This window comes from Rhincodon typus, chromosome 7, assembly GCF_021869965.1.
Source record: "Rhincodon typus isolate 14 chromosome 7, sRhiTyp1.1, whole genome shotgun sequence".
NCBI lineage: Eukaryota > Metazoa > Chordata > Chondrichthyes > Orectolobiformes > Rhincodontidae > Rhincodon > Rhincodon typus.
The window spans coordinates 48,080,491-48,094,459 of record NC_063338.1 but is presented as its reverse complement, the minus strand read 5'-3'; the positions used below and the strand labels follow the sequence as shown (position 1 = coordinate 48,094,459).

Here is a 13,969-nt window from a genome sequence, read left to right as displayed (position 1 = left end):
GTTTCAATCCCTTTTCTGGGCTGCCTGTTAAGCATCCTATCTTGGGGCACCCGTTGTTTGAGAAACCCCACCAATCACCCGTGATTTCTACGCTCACGTAGCAATCATCTGAGCTCCCATTCAGTTTCCTATATACTACCCTCTGGTTTTTGCACCCACACATTATACTTTTATTGGGGTGTACCCATAAAATACCATCCTCACATTCGCCTCTGTCTGGTGGGCCAAACCATAAGTATCCTGGGTACATATATCCAGTGTTTCTTGTGTGTTTTTGGTGGTGATGATGATCCTGATGAAGTAGATCCTGATTATGCTTTGTGTGGTCATGGTTGTCCTGCGGGAAGATGAAGGTCATTTCTGTTGTTATTGTTTAATATCCAAATAGCTTATAACATGTGTAATGCACACACTCTAATCCTCCCCCCTTTTTGTTTTTGAATGAAAACCCATATTTAATTAAGGTGTAAACAACCAATTGTGGTTGATTCCCTTAGAATTTACAGGAATATGAGTTGGTCCCAAGAGAAGTATGAATTGCATACGAGTGCCAACCATCAGTCACAGTTATACCTTACCTGGGTGGTCACCTGGAATCGTTTCATCCTCTGGGTTAATGACTCAATACATTCATTGAGTAGGCACCCAACAGACACTCATCAGTTTGTTCTGAATCCTTTGTCTCTGTGGGCCGGGTAATATTGTGTCCTTCAGGTTCCCATGTTTGTGTGCTGTCATTCCCCCTCGTGGTGATGCCGTTAACGCTGAAGGGTTCTACCTGATGGTCCGGTTCCGTTTGTTTTTCCCTTGTCCACACTAGTCTCTTAGCATTGTCTCATATCCATGTTGTGGATATGCCATCTAGGGTCTGAGTTGTAAGGGCTTGGGGTCTTTCAATTTCTTTGTTTAATGGGGAGTTAATGGAAAGTTCTGTCATGTTGTTCCGAACAGTTAGAGAAATCAGGTCCTCTGGTAAGTCAATTAGATTGTCCAGAGGTCTATTAGTCTTTGGAGCTGCAGTTGGTGGTAGTGATGGGAGAGTATAAATTTTATCAGGGGTGCGGTCCAGCTGAGAGGATGTGTAGGGGATGTCCTTGGTCTTGTCAGTTGGTCTAGGGCAGTGTCATCTGCCATACATATTTTAATGTGGTGAGAGTGGGTGTGTTGAGTGTCACAGGCTTTTAGTTGGTTTACGTGGTCCCAGCCGGTCTTTCCTGTGGCTAGTTGAACCTTGTATACCGAGGCACTCGCTTTATCGACTACAGTGTGAGGACCTGAGTATTTAGGGGAATGAAAAAAACTAGGGTTGTATATCTGTAACATCACCTGTTGTCCTAAAGAATGTTCGACAGGGTTAACTTTACTGTCAGAGTAAACTTTGCTTAATTTCCTTTTGGTTTCTAACCTGACAGCAATTGCTAACTGCATGGCATTGATATTTTCGGTGAGGTGCTGCACCACTTTTCGTGGGCGAGGGCAATGAGAGCAGGTTCTGTGAGGTCAAGTCCGAACAGGTAGTTGACCCCTCTTATGGATTGGCCTGCCATTAGGGTATGGAGGGTATACCCTCTGGATCATGAGATGGTGTTGCGTATCATCATAAGAACACACGGAAGTACTGTGTCCCAGGTTTTATTGTTCTGCTGCATCGTCTTCCTAATCAACCCTTTTAGGGTGTGATTCATCCCTGCCACGATCCCTCTAGATTGGGGGTGGTATGCAATGTGGAGTTTCTGTTTGATACCAAGCATAGTCATCACATTCTGCATGACTCGGCCAGTGAAATGACTTCCTTGATCTGACTAGATACTGCGAGGTAAACCCCATCTCATAAATACCTGTTGTGTTAGGATTTGTGTGGTTGGTTTGGCTGTATTTGTCCTAAAGGGAAAAGCTTCAACCCATTTTGTGAATGTATCTATGATTACCAAAATATAGGTAAATCCATTCCTACTTCGTGGAAGGGGACCTATGTAATCAATTTGTAGACTCGTCCAGGGCCCTTCCACTGGACAGGTATGCCTCATTTCTTCCTTTTGAGTGTACCTGTCTGGATTATTTTTGGGCACACACCAGACAATTTTCTGTGTGGTAACTCAGGCCACCAACACAATTCTTTCAATCATTCAGCAGTGGCTTCAGTTTCCTGGTGTCAGAGCCCATCATGGTATTGGTATGTGATCCGATTTCTGTCTTGAATCGGAACTACATAAACTCCTGCTTTTAGAACTAATCCGTCCCGTACTTGTAAGGAATTTTTCCATTTATCATAAGCACCTGGATAAACTCTTCCCAAAATCTGTTTCAAGGAATCATCGCGGCTTTGTGCTTGCCTAAGGTCCTCTATGCTCGTTTGGCTCACAGTGATCGCATTTGCCTGCTGTACTCTGGGTGGCTGCCAAAATTCTCCTACACAAGTGCCTCTCTTAGCTAACTCATCCACTTTGCCGTTGCCTTCTGGGGATGTTTTGCGGTGGCTCCTAACTTTGATGCCATATTTCCTTTCACCAGCAGCCTGTCGTATCTATTTTAATAAGGGAGCTGATGGTAGGTGTTTCCCATCGGCTGAGACAAAACCTCTAGCTTCCCATAAGGTAAAAATTCCTTGAGGCTGTTGCATACAAACATACTATCAAAGTATATGTCCGTGGGTGGAGATTGGGATGGCTGACCATGGAGGCTACAGCTGCTAGTTCTGCAGCTTGAGCACTTAGATGGCTTGGTAATTTTAAAGCGAGTTCAATGAGTCTTTGCACGCCTGTCATATATACCACAGCCGGTGATCCAACTGCCGTCCTCCACTGTGGAGGATCCGTCTACATAGATTTTGACTGCAGTTTCTCCCTGCTTGTCCTTCTGTCTCGTTCCTGACTGTCTCTCATCTTGCTTCGCGATGAAAAGGCCAGTGCGGTGTTTTGCTGTTATTATTTGGCACTCATGTGGGTCTCCCCCATAATTTAGGTTATCAGCTAGGAAGGTGGGCACCTTGGTACATTTGACCATGATGTCCCGACCTTGAAGCAGCAGAGTCCATCGGCGGCTTGGGTCTGGCTCATTGAGCTGTCTTTCTTTTGACCGTCTGGCAGGAACTGGACTAGGGTGTACTCAGTTAAGATAGTCAGGGGATTTAAACCAATAATATAGTCAAAGTACTGGACTGCCCAAAAAACTGCGAGAAGGTGTTGTTCATGCATGGAAGACCCTTGTTCCACAGGCTGTAGGACTTTGGAGCCAGAGCCACAAGCCACTGGACCTAACCTACAGTGTCTTTCCTGTAGCAGAACGGCAGCTATTGTATGGTCTGTGGCTGCAACCTCTAGGGCATATGGTAAGGTAGGGTTGAGAACTAGTAAGCCTGGTGCTGTTGCGAGATCATGCTTTAAATTAATTACTGTCTTTGTATGTTGGGATGGCCGATTCTGGGCAGCGTCCTTTTTCAGTAACTCTGTGAGTGAGGCCGCTTTGGTGGTGAACCCATCAATGTGGTTCCTGCAGTATCCCACTAGACCCAAGAAAGATCAGAGTGCACTAACATCTTGGGGAAGTGGGAGTTGCGCGACGTAATCTATTTGCTTTTGGTCTATCTCTCTTTTCCCATAGGTAACTCTTGTTCCCAAGTATGTAACCCTATGCTGTAGAATCTGCGCCTTCTTCGGATTTAGTTTACAACATGTGACGTTCAAGAGATTGAGTAATTCAAGTAGGAGTTGGATATGTTTCTTCTTTGTTTCAGTTTGTAAGAGTAAATGGTCTACATATTGGATTAGGGAATCAGGCCGGGAAAACTTTTCTAATGTCTTGGCTAATTGTCTGTGGAAAATCGAGTGTGAGTTATGGAACCCTTGGGGTAAACAGGTCCAGGTGTACTGTTGTTTCTCGAAGGTGAACACGAATTTATACTGTTAGGACCAATGTAAGGGTATGGACCAGCAACCGTTACTAATATCAAGGACTGTGAAGTATTTTGCTTGCAGTCCCAGCTTCATTATTGTGGCTGGGCTAGTGGCTACTGTTGGTGCAGTGAGGGGTTTGACTTTATTGAGTTCCTGGTAGTCAATAGTTAAACACCATGAACCATCTGGCTTCCTGATAGGCCAAATTGGAGCATTATTAGTGGAAGCTGCAGGTCACAGCACACCTTGTTGTAAAAAACTGTCAATCACCTTGGCTATGTCCCCCTCTGTCTGTCTGGGGAAACCGTGTTGTCTTTGCGGTTTTAGGTCTGGCCCCTTGGTTATCACCTGTACCGGTATATACCCACAGTCATGCTTATGCTGGACAAATACCCCTTTGTGTTTCATAATCACTTCTTGCATAGCCGGATCCTTGGTCACTGTTAGGGGATTTAACCAAAACTCTCCTATTGTGCTAATCTGATTAACATAATTTTCTGTTGCGATGATGGGTGGCGCCTTGTTAATTGGGGGCATCTTCCATGTACAGGAATTTACTGGATCAACAGTAAGGTTACACCTAGTCATGAAATTGACTCTGAGGATGTGTTCTGCATCTGGGGAAAGGTTAACTAAAATAGTAGGGTGGTGGCATGTAATGTCGCCTGGTTTAAATTCCATCAGTTCAGTAATGTACCCCTCCTCTGCAAGGCCAGTAAATCCACTTAAAACAATAGTCCCTGTGGTCCACCAGGGTAGATCATTAAATTTCGAGGTGTTTGGAGTTGTGTGGGAACCTCTGGTATCCCAAAGAAATTCTACAGGGCAGCCTCCTACCTCACCAGTCACTAGCGGTCTACCTACACTATCCCACTTCGTGTCACAGACCCATATTGGGGAGGCAGAGACCTGACATAGCCATGCAGGTGCCTTGTAATTTTGGGGTGGGGATTGGCTAGTGTCGCTGGCATGGACCGGACCTTCTGATGGGAGTAGATGCCTCCCTCGATTACTCCTTGTTCCCATCACGTTCAGTGCTCCCTGGGGTTGCAAGTCCGACTGTGCAGGGGCTCTACATTCTCAAGCATAATGTCCTGGCACCTGTAGTGGTGGCACTGTGCTGGCTGCCATGTATTCCTCTGCTGTACCCCTCTATCTCTCCCTGTGGCTGTGTGAGGTGGAGTGGGTTCCTTTGATAAGGATTACCTTTCCTTCCTTCATTCCTCCACAGTGGACAGTGTTTGGAGGCTCAGAGAGAAGCATTTGCCTTCCTGCTCCTACGATGCTGCTTGGCCTGCTGTGTTCATCCAGCTCTGCACCTTGTTGTCTCAGATTCTCCAGCATCTGCAGTTCCTACTATTTCCCTCCTTTCTCTGTTTTATTTTTGTTTAGTTCGTGGACCTCTTTTTCTCCACACCTCATTGTGTGTTGGCTTTGCGGGATCGAAGTTCTCACACACCTTCCTACTCTCTTTGGTTGACGCGTGAAACTAAAGTCCTAGCCCACTTAGCTGAGTCAGCCCCCGATAACTGACCTCTGTCTAAATCATCCTGTAAAATGTACCCACAAACAACCGGCAAAGGCAGTCGGGTGTTCTCCCTTCTTTTGCCTACACTTGTTAAGTCCGTCTGCAGGGTCTCCTCTGTAGTACCAGGTGCTGTTAGGATTGCCTCATTCGTATTGGCGAGGGTGCCTTCCCCTACTTTTAAAGGGGCTGGGATTGCACTCTGCACTGGCAGGCTCAAACACATTACAATGAGTTTTACCTCCTCTCTCTCTCGTCTCGGCCATGCAAAACCTTATGTTGTCTGACCCTATCGAAGAATACATATGGGTCTGCCAATGGCTCAAAATCTGGGATCTTTTTGGCAAATTCTGCTAATTGTCCTCCTGTAAATGGGGTAGTGTATGTTACTGCTGGGGCGTCGGCGGCATCCTCGACCTGTCTTTCAGTGGTAATCAGGTTCATTACAGCATGGGGTGTCTGCAGGGTCGCTGAAGGGGCTGATTCCTCTGGGAAGGTTGGTGGCAGATCCCAGTCCTTCATGCACATGACATACTGCCGCCCGTCTTCCCTGAGCTCATCCCAGTCTACTTCCGGTTCTTCTTCCATTATAACATCCCCATATGCACGTATTATTCCATTGTGGATTGAGAGTTGGGATTTGAATTTCTGAATCTCCTGCACACACTTAGTGTGCCTGTTTCTTTTCCTTATCGGACTGGTGCATTACCCTTACTGCTGCTTGTAGATCTGCACATTTACTTTTTAACTGGCTTCCTTCACTCTCGGCACTGCATGCTGGACATCCTAGTACGTTTTCTTACATTGGGTTTGGAATTGCCCCATATGTAATAGGTTGGGCTGATATCTTTGGTCCTGCTCTATGCTTTTCCATTGTAACTCTGCTATTTCTTTCTTCGAGTCCTCTAATTCTTTATGAATCTTTTTCAATTCCTGCTCAGTTTCTAACAGTTATTCCAGACAGCATATTGTTGCTGTGGGTTTTTCAATTTTGGAAGCCTGTTTCCCTTGAATTTTCCTCAAATCCTCTCAATGTTTTTGTCCTAGGGATTCTGGTCCTGTTTCATCATTATAACAAAATTCTGCCCATATGGACCACTTTTTCTTACTAGTGTATTGTCTTAGCTTCATAGAATCCCTATAGTGTGGAAGCAGGCCATTTGGCCCATCGAGTCCACATCAACCCTCCAAAGAGGACCCCATCCAGACCCCCTCCCTACCTTATCCCTGCATTTCCCTAGACACTATGGGCAATTTAGCATGGCCAATCCACCTAACCTGCACATCTTTGGACTGTTGGGGGGGATACCAGAGCACCCGGAGGAAAACCATGCAGACACGCGGAGAATGTGCAAACTTCACACAGATAGTCACTTGAGGCTGGAATCGAACCCAGGTCCCCGATGCTGTGAGGCAGAAGTGCTAACCACTGAGCCACCATGCTGTACATACTGAACAGTCTTCTACTCTGGTGCCTTTTCCTGCCATTTCTGATTAAAATAAGGGCTATAGGAGGTGGATCAGACAGGGGGTATGGCTTTCGCTATGTTCTGGTCCTAATCCCACCGGGTCTGTACCAAAATTGTGTGTTTTACCTTACCTATCCCACTAAGTCTAATATTTCTATTCCCTAAGATTTACTTGAATTCCTGGCCGTCAAATAGGATTTAGTCATCTTAATTCGGGTTCAGGCAAACTTTCAGGGAATATCAGGTTCTGTGGGGTTTGATCTCAGAGTGACAAAATTACTTCTTATCAAGTCCTATCTGAGTCACCAATTTTTTGTTGCGCTAGCCACACAGTGTGTTTAGCTCGTATATCCTGCAAATAACTGTGAGTCGACTCTTAATATTATAGGAAATGACCTTTATTGATTATAACACAATTAATACGATAATAACCATTATGGTACAAACTAACAATTAACACTGTAAATCTAAGTCAGTATCTTGTACTTTAACTTAACTTGGAATGATCAAACATCACCGCATTAGACCTTGGCCTTGATGCACGTGGTGATGGTCCCAGGGGTGTCCCTTCTTACAGTGGTTGGTCTTGAGTACCTGCTTCCGAGGGTGCTGTTGCAGTGATTCTTATCCTTGGAAGCTTCTGTGCCCCTTTGGGAGGATCTTCAATTCCCACCAATGAATTGATCGGGAATCGATTACCCTGATCGATCAGCATAAATCAGGCAGTGCCATATGGATGGTGGGGTAGTCTTTGGTCCTCCATTTCTGAAAGTGTCACGGGCACATTAAGTCAGGTGGGCTTTCCAGATAGGAATGTGAGGTGTCTCTTTGTTTCGGAAACAGCTCGATGTTTCCTATTGTCCTGGTAAATAGGCTTAGTCCATTGCGTGTTGTGCTGCAGCCTGTCTGTCTGGGTCTGCAGCTTGTTTATTTCAGTATCTTTGCACAGATACTTTGGCCAATGCTTGGCTTGATTTCCCAGCATGCTTGCTGTATTATCCGATTCTGACATTTTGAGTGGCCCATCCGGCTACACCCACAGCACATAAACCTGAGCAGTTCACCACCTTATCAAGGAAAAATGGGGATGGGCAATAAATGCTGACGTGGCCACATTCTATGAAAAGTTAAAAGAAAGTAAAACATTTTCACCATTTCTATGCATTTCAACTGCTGCATCTCACACAAGTACCAACTTGCAAGCCAGAACTTGAGATAAGTCTTTCCTCCAATATCAAAAGTGTGAGTTGGACTGCAACTTGTTCATTTGCCTCTTACTAAAATTAAGAAGCTGGTCATTATTTATTGGTAAGAAAAAGATGCTTTGTGATGGATTATTTGAGCAATAGTGAAGACAAACCAGCTTGTTAATATCCGAGCACTCAGTTCACAGCAATTCCTTATGAATATAAATTTTGAGCAAAAATATCACAACACTTTTCTGCTCTTTCTGTTGTTGAAAATGAGGTGAAGGATCATTTTTTTCACTTCAGTTTGTTGATTTTTGTTCCCCAAAACACAGTTATTGCATTAATTTATCTTTTGATCTTCCTGATTTCAGCAATTAGATATATTTGTATTCCTTGGAACAGACATTAGATCAATATGAAGAGGAGGTCACAAGTGGGGTTAATTCACACACTGCATTTGGCATTGCGGAGGAAACTTGGCTTGCAGTGTAAATTCCAAAGTAGTAGACGACCAACTACTCCTCTTGGCTCCCGGGTTTTATCTGATCCCAGCAAAATATTCGAACATAATATGTGGTAAGTGGATGTTTTCCAAACCAGATTGCATTTACACAGGCAAAATATTCCGGATGCTGGAAATCTGATATCAAAGTGTAATTTCAGATTATGTGTTACAGGAAACATTACTTATGCAACATTTATTCCCTTGTTGGTCATTTTGCTCAAAATGGAAATGAACGCCAACATGAGAACTTCTAATATGATTTCAACAAGTTAATGATTTGAATTTGAAGTTTATCTTTTTATTCCTGCTTAAAATGCTCTGAAGGAAGAAGTAATGTAGTAATGAAATTTAATGCTAGGTTCTTTAGGATTGATTTGAACATTGATTTGACAGTCATAAACATTAGTAAATGTGGTATCAATTTATGTTAATCTTCTACAATCAGATTGATTAATAATATTTTTTCTCAAATATGGTGGACAACCTCCTCTTTTGAATTTCTTACAAAAGGATCTTTTCTACATGCAGAAAGATTTAGGAAAAAGCAAGAGGGTGGCAGATAACTAGCCCCAAACATTCCAAATATTTTTGTCTTCTATTTCAGAATGGAAGAACATAAACCTGTAAGTCAAAATCATGTGTAGCTTCGCCTACAATCTTTTAAAAAAATGAAAATGAACCTCTTTCTCTAGGGATCACATCCAGTGGACGCCTGAACAGGAACAGCTTGCTAGACAAAAGGCTGAAGAAAATTCCAGCATTAAAGTTTCGTTGGAAGACCAAGGTAAATGATGAAGTTTTATCCGAACCCTCTGGTTTATTCTTTAAGAGATGCAACAGTTGGAAGACATAGATTCAAATGTTAGCCTCTGTAACAGAATAATCTGACATGACAGACTTCCGTTCTCATTACAGTAAACATATGGAGTGCTACAACTAACTTTTGCTTTTCAAGATAATTCTAATAGAGATCAAACCTTCTAGAAGCATTCGGTATCAGATAGAATAATCGAATTAGACACTTGCAGAGATTTTTTATATATGCTTAAAGGAATCAATGTCAAGTTGTATGTATATAGCAAAACATATACAGCTGAAAAGAAAACAATATTTTATATTAAAAATGAGATTATGGTTCGTGTAAATCATGGCACAATTTATCCTGGCAGTCAACAGATATCCAGTCATTGACATTATTCTTGATATTCTTAATGTTTTTAGTGTAATTTTTGTATCTTTTTCCTTGTATCTCCAAATACTCTGAACAAGATATCTCTAAATTGAGATGGTAATATGCAGCTGTCTGGATTTAAGTCACATGATTGCAAAATGCATTAAAAGGTGTAGAAGGTAATAGGAAAAGACTTTTCTAAACTAGGAATTATTTTATGAATGCATTACATTATATTCCTAATTGAGAAACTGTAACTTATACCATCTAATTTTTAAAAATAGTTCTTTAATCTTTTAATCTATATTCCATCATGATCGTAATCCTCCGATATTCATGGTTACATGTTTTAATATGCCATGTTACAATTCTAGATCCACAAGTCTTGCAATTGTGATTTAAAACCAGACCTCAGGCTTTAATAGATATTTATTCTTTTTTCTTTTACTACAATTTTGTTGCTGCAGTTAAATATGACAAAGATGCCAGTGTCTACTGGGACAAATTCTACAGAGCTCATCAAAATAAATTCTTCAAAGATCGTAGATGGTTGTTCCAGGAGTTTCCTGAACTGTTTCCAAATAGAACATTCGATTGGAATGAAGAGGTCGAGGAATCAACAAGTAATTCTGCAAGTCCGGATCAAGCAAAGTTGGATCCTTTTAACAAGACATGTGCTAAACAAAACTTTGCTGATACTGTACAGAAAACAAATCTTGTAGAACAAACAAAGAATGGCAAAAACGTGGAACATACGCAAGACAGGAAGAGGACAGACATGTGGAAAAATTCACAATATTTTCCTGGTATTGATTTCACCTTCAGAATTTTTGAGGTATCTTTGCAAAACAGGGTAAACTTGTATCTGCATTTTCAGCCTTAATGTACATTTCAAGTTAATATATGAATTTTTATAAAACAATCACTGTTGTGATATATTCTCAGGACAACTATAGTAACACATTTTCAAGAGTCTGGGACATTACCCATAAGTTGTCACTGTGCACATTTCTCTCTCTTTCTATCTCTTTCTTGCATGTATTATCTCCTCCAGAGTTATATAAGCTTTACTGATAAAGAAATTTCACCTTTTAAAGGCCAAGCAATTATAGTATTGTCTTCTAAAACAGAATGACATGAAGATATCCTCTTGTTCCATCCCAAAGTGACGACAACTCAATATCAGCAATGCTGTTTTGAAATGGTTCCAAGCAGGATTTTGGTGGTTCCCACAAGCAAGGATATAAAATGTCCCTAGCTTCTTTATTGAATCTCCTACTATTTACATGCAAAGTTGCAATTGGTGCAAAGAAATCCAAAAAGACCAGTACAAAGATTTTTTTTAAAAAAGTCTTCACTGTTTTGATGAAACCATAAAAGTCTCAGCTTTAGTTTATTGTTGTGTGCTGAGTTATTTGATCTCTGCTGTGATTCCAGTAGAGTGTATGATTGGTCTCAGTGCTATCCCAGAATATTATTGCATTCATTGTTCCATTTGCTAGAGAGGAGGAGTGTGGAAGGCGCAATATGCCCAAACAAACCATGTAAGTAGTTAAGATAGCAGTTGACCAAGATAATTTAAAAATAAATTGCACATTACAACTCAAAACTCAAGGGTAAGCTATTTTCATTGTTATGTGACAACTGACAACATTCCAGTAATGACTACTGAAAAACTTATGTTTATATCAAAGAGTTAAGTTTTCTCATTTGCATTGTACTGTTTTGGATAGGTTATACTTGCAGCTCTGAACTTTTCTCGTGCTTTATTTGAATTCTTTCTCTCTTTACATTTTTATTTTGTTTTTAATTTTATTTTGTTCTGATCATTTTATTACTACAGCAGCTTCATTTCTTGCAATTTTTCATTTTCGTTCTGGTTAACATTATGCAGGTGCTTTGATCTATATACTTTGTATAGTGAGGTAATTAACCCACAGGTACTGCTAATAATGTAAGAAATAGGAGCAGGAATAAGCCATTCAGACCTTCAAGCCTATTCCATTGTTATAATATTTGGTTTAAAGGAAAAATATTTAACATGCGCAATGAAGATTTGAACTAGGGGAAGATAGAAGAAACTTTCAAGGAAACTGAATTAGTTAGAGCAATCTCAACATAAATGCATCCTATCTGGATTTCATTTGTAGAATTGACTTTTATGGACAGTCCAGAAGTGAAAAACAAGGTTTTCTGATCTTAGTATTGTTTGTTCATGTAACCGTTTTAGAGGTCCGAATTATTAATAATTATGCAAATATTTTGCTCAGGCCTGGTGATTTATAATTCTTTTGAACTAGCAATGGAAAATAGTCCTGTCAAATCTTCAAAACAAGGGTGACTTTTTGCACGGTAATGATTCTTAATGTGAAGTGAAGGTTAGTATTGTACCAGAGGGTCATAGACTGCTCTCTCATTAAAGAGGGATGTTTGGAAGTCAGTTTAACTTGAAGGTCACCACACCTCAGGCAGTGGGTAGAAGTTGAGACAATGGAGCCTCCATGCCAATCTCAGATACTATCGGAACGGAGCCAAGTTATTGGTATCGCTTTGCATCACAAACTAACTGTCCAGCCAACTAATTGATCAACCTGGTTCCCCCTTGTACAATATGATGCACTATATTTTGGATATATCATTGGCAGGTTTTAAGTATTTATAGTTTTTTAAAACTTGCTTTTGGATACCATACTTTACATGTGTTTGTCATGCAAATACTATGCCTGCAAGAACAGGTCAGAGGCAGGAATTCAGCTGCGAGTCACTCATTTCCTTATCTCTAAAATATAGAATACAAGAGTATGATAGAATTCTGTCTGCTAGTCTGAATAAGAGCAACTTCAACCAAATTCAAGAAGCTTCACAGCACATTCAAAGCAGCTAACTTGATCAGCATCCCACCTATCACTCCTTCCACCAATGCTGCACAAGGCGGCAGTGTGTACCATTTACAGTGTGCACTGTTGTACTTTACCAAAGATCATTCAGCCTCACTTTCTGATCATGACATTGTCATTTTTCCAAATGTGCTGCTGTTACAATCTTAATAATTTATTCCAACATTGCCATGTCTTTTTTTACATACTGTTGCATTCATGGGACGTGGGTGTTGCTACCTGGCCAGTATTTATTGTCCGTAACTAATAAAAAGAGGGTGGGGTGGGGTGGGGTGTGGTCCGGTGCGGTGCGGTGGTGGTGGTGGTAATGGGATGGAGGATGGGGATGAAGTGAATGCCCATTGTGCTGTTAGAAATGGCATTCCATGATTTTGACCCAGCTACAGTGAAGGAATGATGATGTAGTTCCAAGTCAAGATTGTGTATGTTTTGGAGGCAAATGTACAGGTTTTGAGTCCCTGTGTTTATGTTCCACTTGTCCTTCTAATTAGTAGAGGTCATGAATTTGGAAGATGCTATCAAAAGGACCTGGGTGAGTTGCCGCAGTGCATATTTGTAAATTGTACGTACTGCTGCAAATATGCGTTTGTTGTGAAAAGAGCTAATGTTGAATGTGGTGGATGTGGTGCCAGTCACACAGGCTGCTTTGTCCTGGATGGCATTGAGCTTCTTGAATATTGTTGGAGTTGCACATCCAAGCACGTTTAGAGATTTCATCACACTCCTGACTTATAGATGGTAGATGGGCACTGGAGAGACAGAAGAATGAGATACCTGCTGCACAATCAGACCCTCTGACCTGCTCTTGTATACATATGGCTAGTCTAATTCAATTTCTGGTCAGTAGTAATCCCCAGGATGTTGGGATTTCAGTGATAATGATGCCATTGAATGTCAAAGGGACAATGGTTATATTCTCCCTTGTTGGAGATGGTATTTGCCTGCATGATTGTTACTTGCCACTTATCAGGCCAAGTCAGGATATTGTCCTGGTCTTGCTGTATTTGTACAGATTGCTTCAAAATCTGATGAGTCGTGAGTGGCGCTGAACATTATGCAGTCACCAGTAAACATCCCCACTTCTGACCTTATGCTGGAGGGCAGGTTGTTGATGAGCCAGCTGAAGATGGTGAGGCATAGGACATTATTTAGAGTCTCTTGTGGTGCAGTGGTAGTGGCCCCACCTTTGAGCCAAGAGCCTGAGATCAAGATCCACCTGGTCCAGTGGTGTGGATAAGCGTCTCTGATCAGGTTGACTTGAATTTTTTTGTTATCATGAGGAACTCCTGCAGAGGTGGTGTAGAGTTGGATGAACACAG

At 41.6% G+C, this 13,969-nt stretch overlaps 1 protein-coding gene across 8 annotated transcripts in view; it reads left to right on the top strand.

Moving 5' to 3' along the window:
• The window catches only part of mettl8 (methyltransferase 8, methylcytidine), a 53,426-nt gene that overhangs the window by 6,805 nt on the left and 32,652 nt on the right, over positions 1-13,969 (top strand). For 6 of the 8 annotated variants that reach the window (XM_048598809.1, XM_048598810.1, XM_048598814.1 and 3 more), the window contains 3 exons: positions 8,449-8,653; positions 9,275-9,366; positions 10,221-10,588. In XM_048598809.1, coding sequence (XP_048454766.1) covers positions 8,493-8,653; positions 9,275-9,366; positions 10,221-10,588 — 621 coding nt within the window. In that variant the 5' untranslated portion in view covers positions 8,449-8,492. The remainder of the gene's footprint in view (positions 1-8,448; positions 8,654-9,274; positions 9,367-10,220; positions 10,589-13,969) is intronic. The other 2 variants (XM_048598816.1, XM_048598811.1) reach the window with 1 other exon arrangement.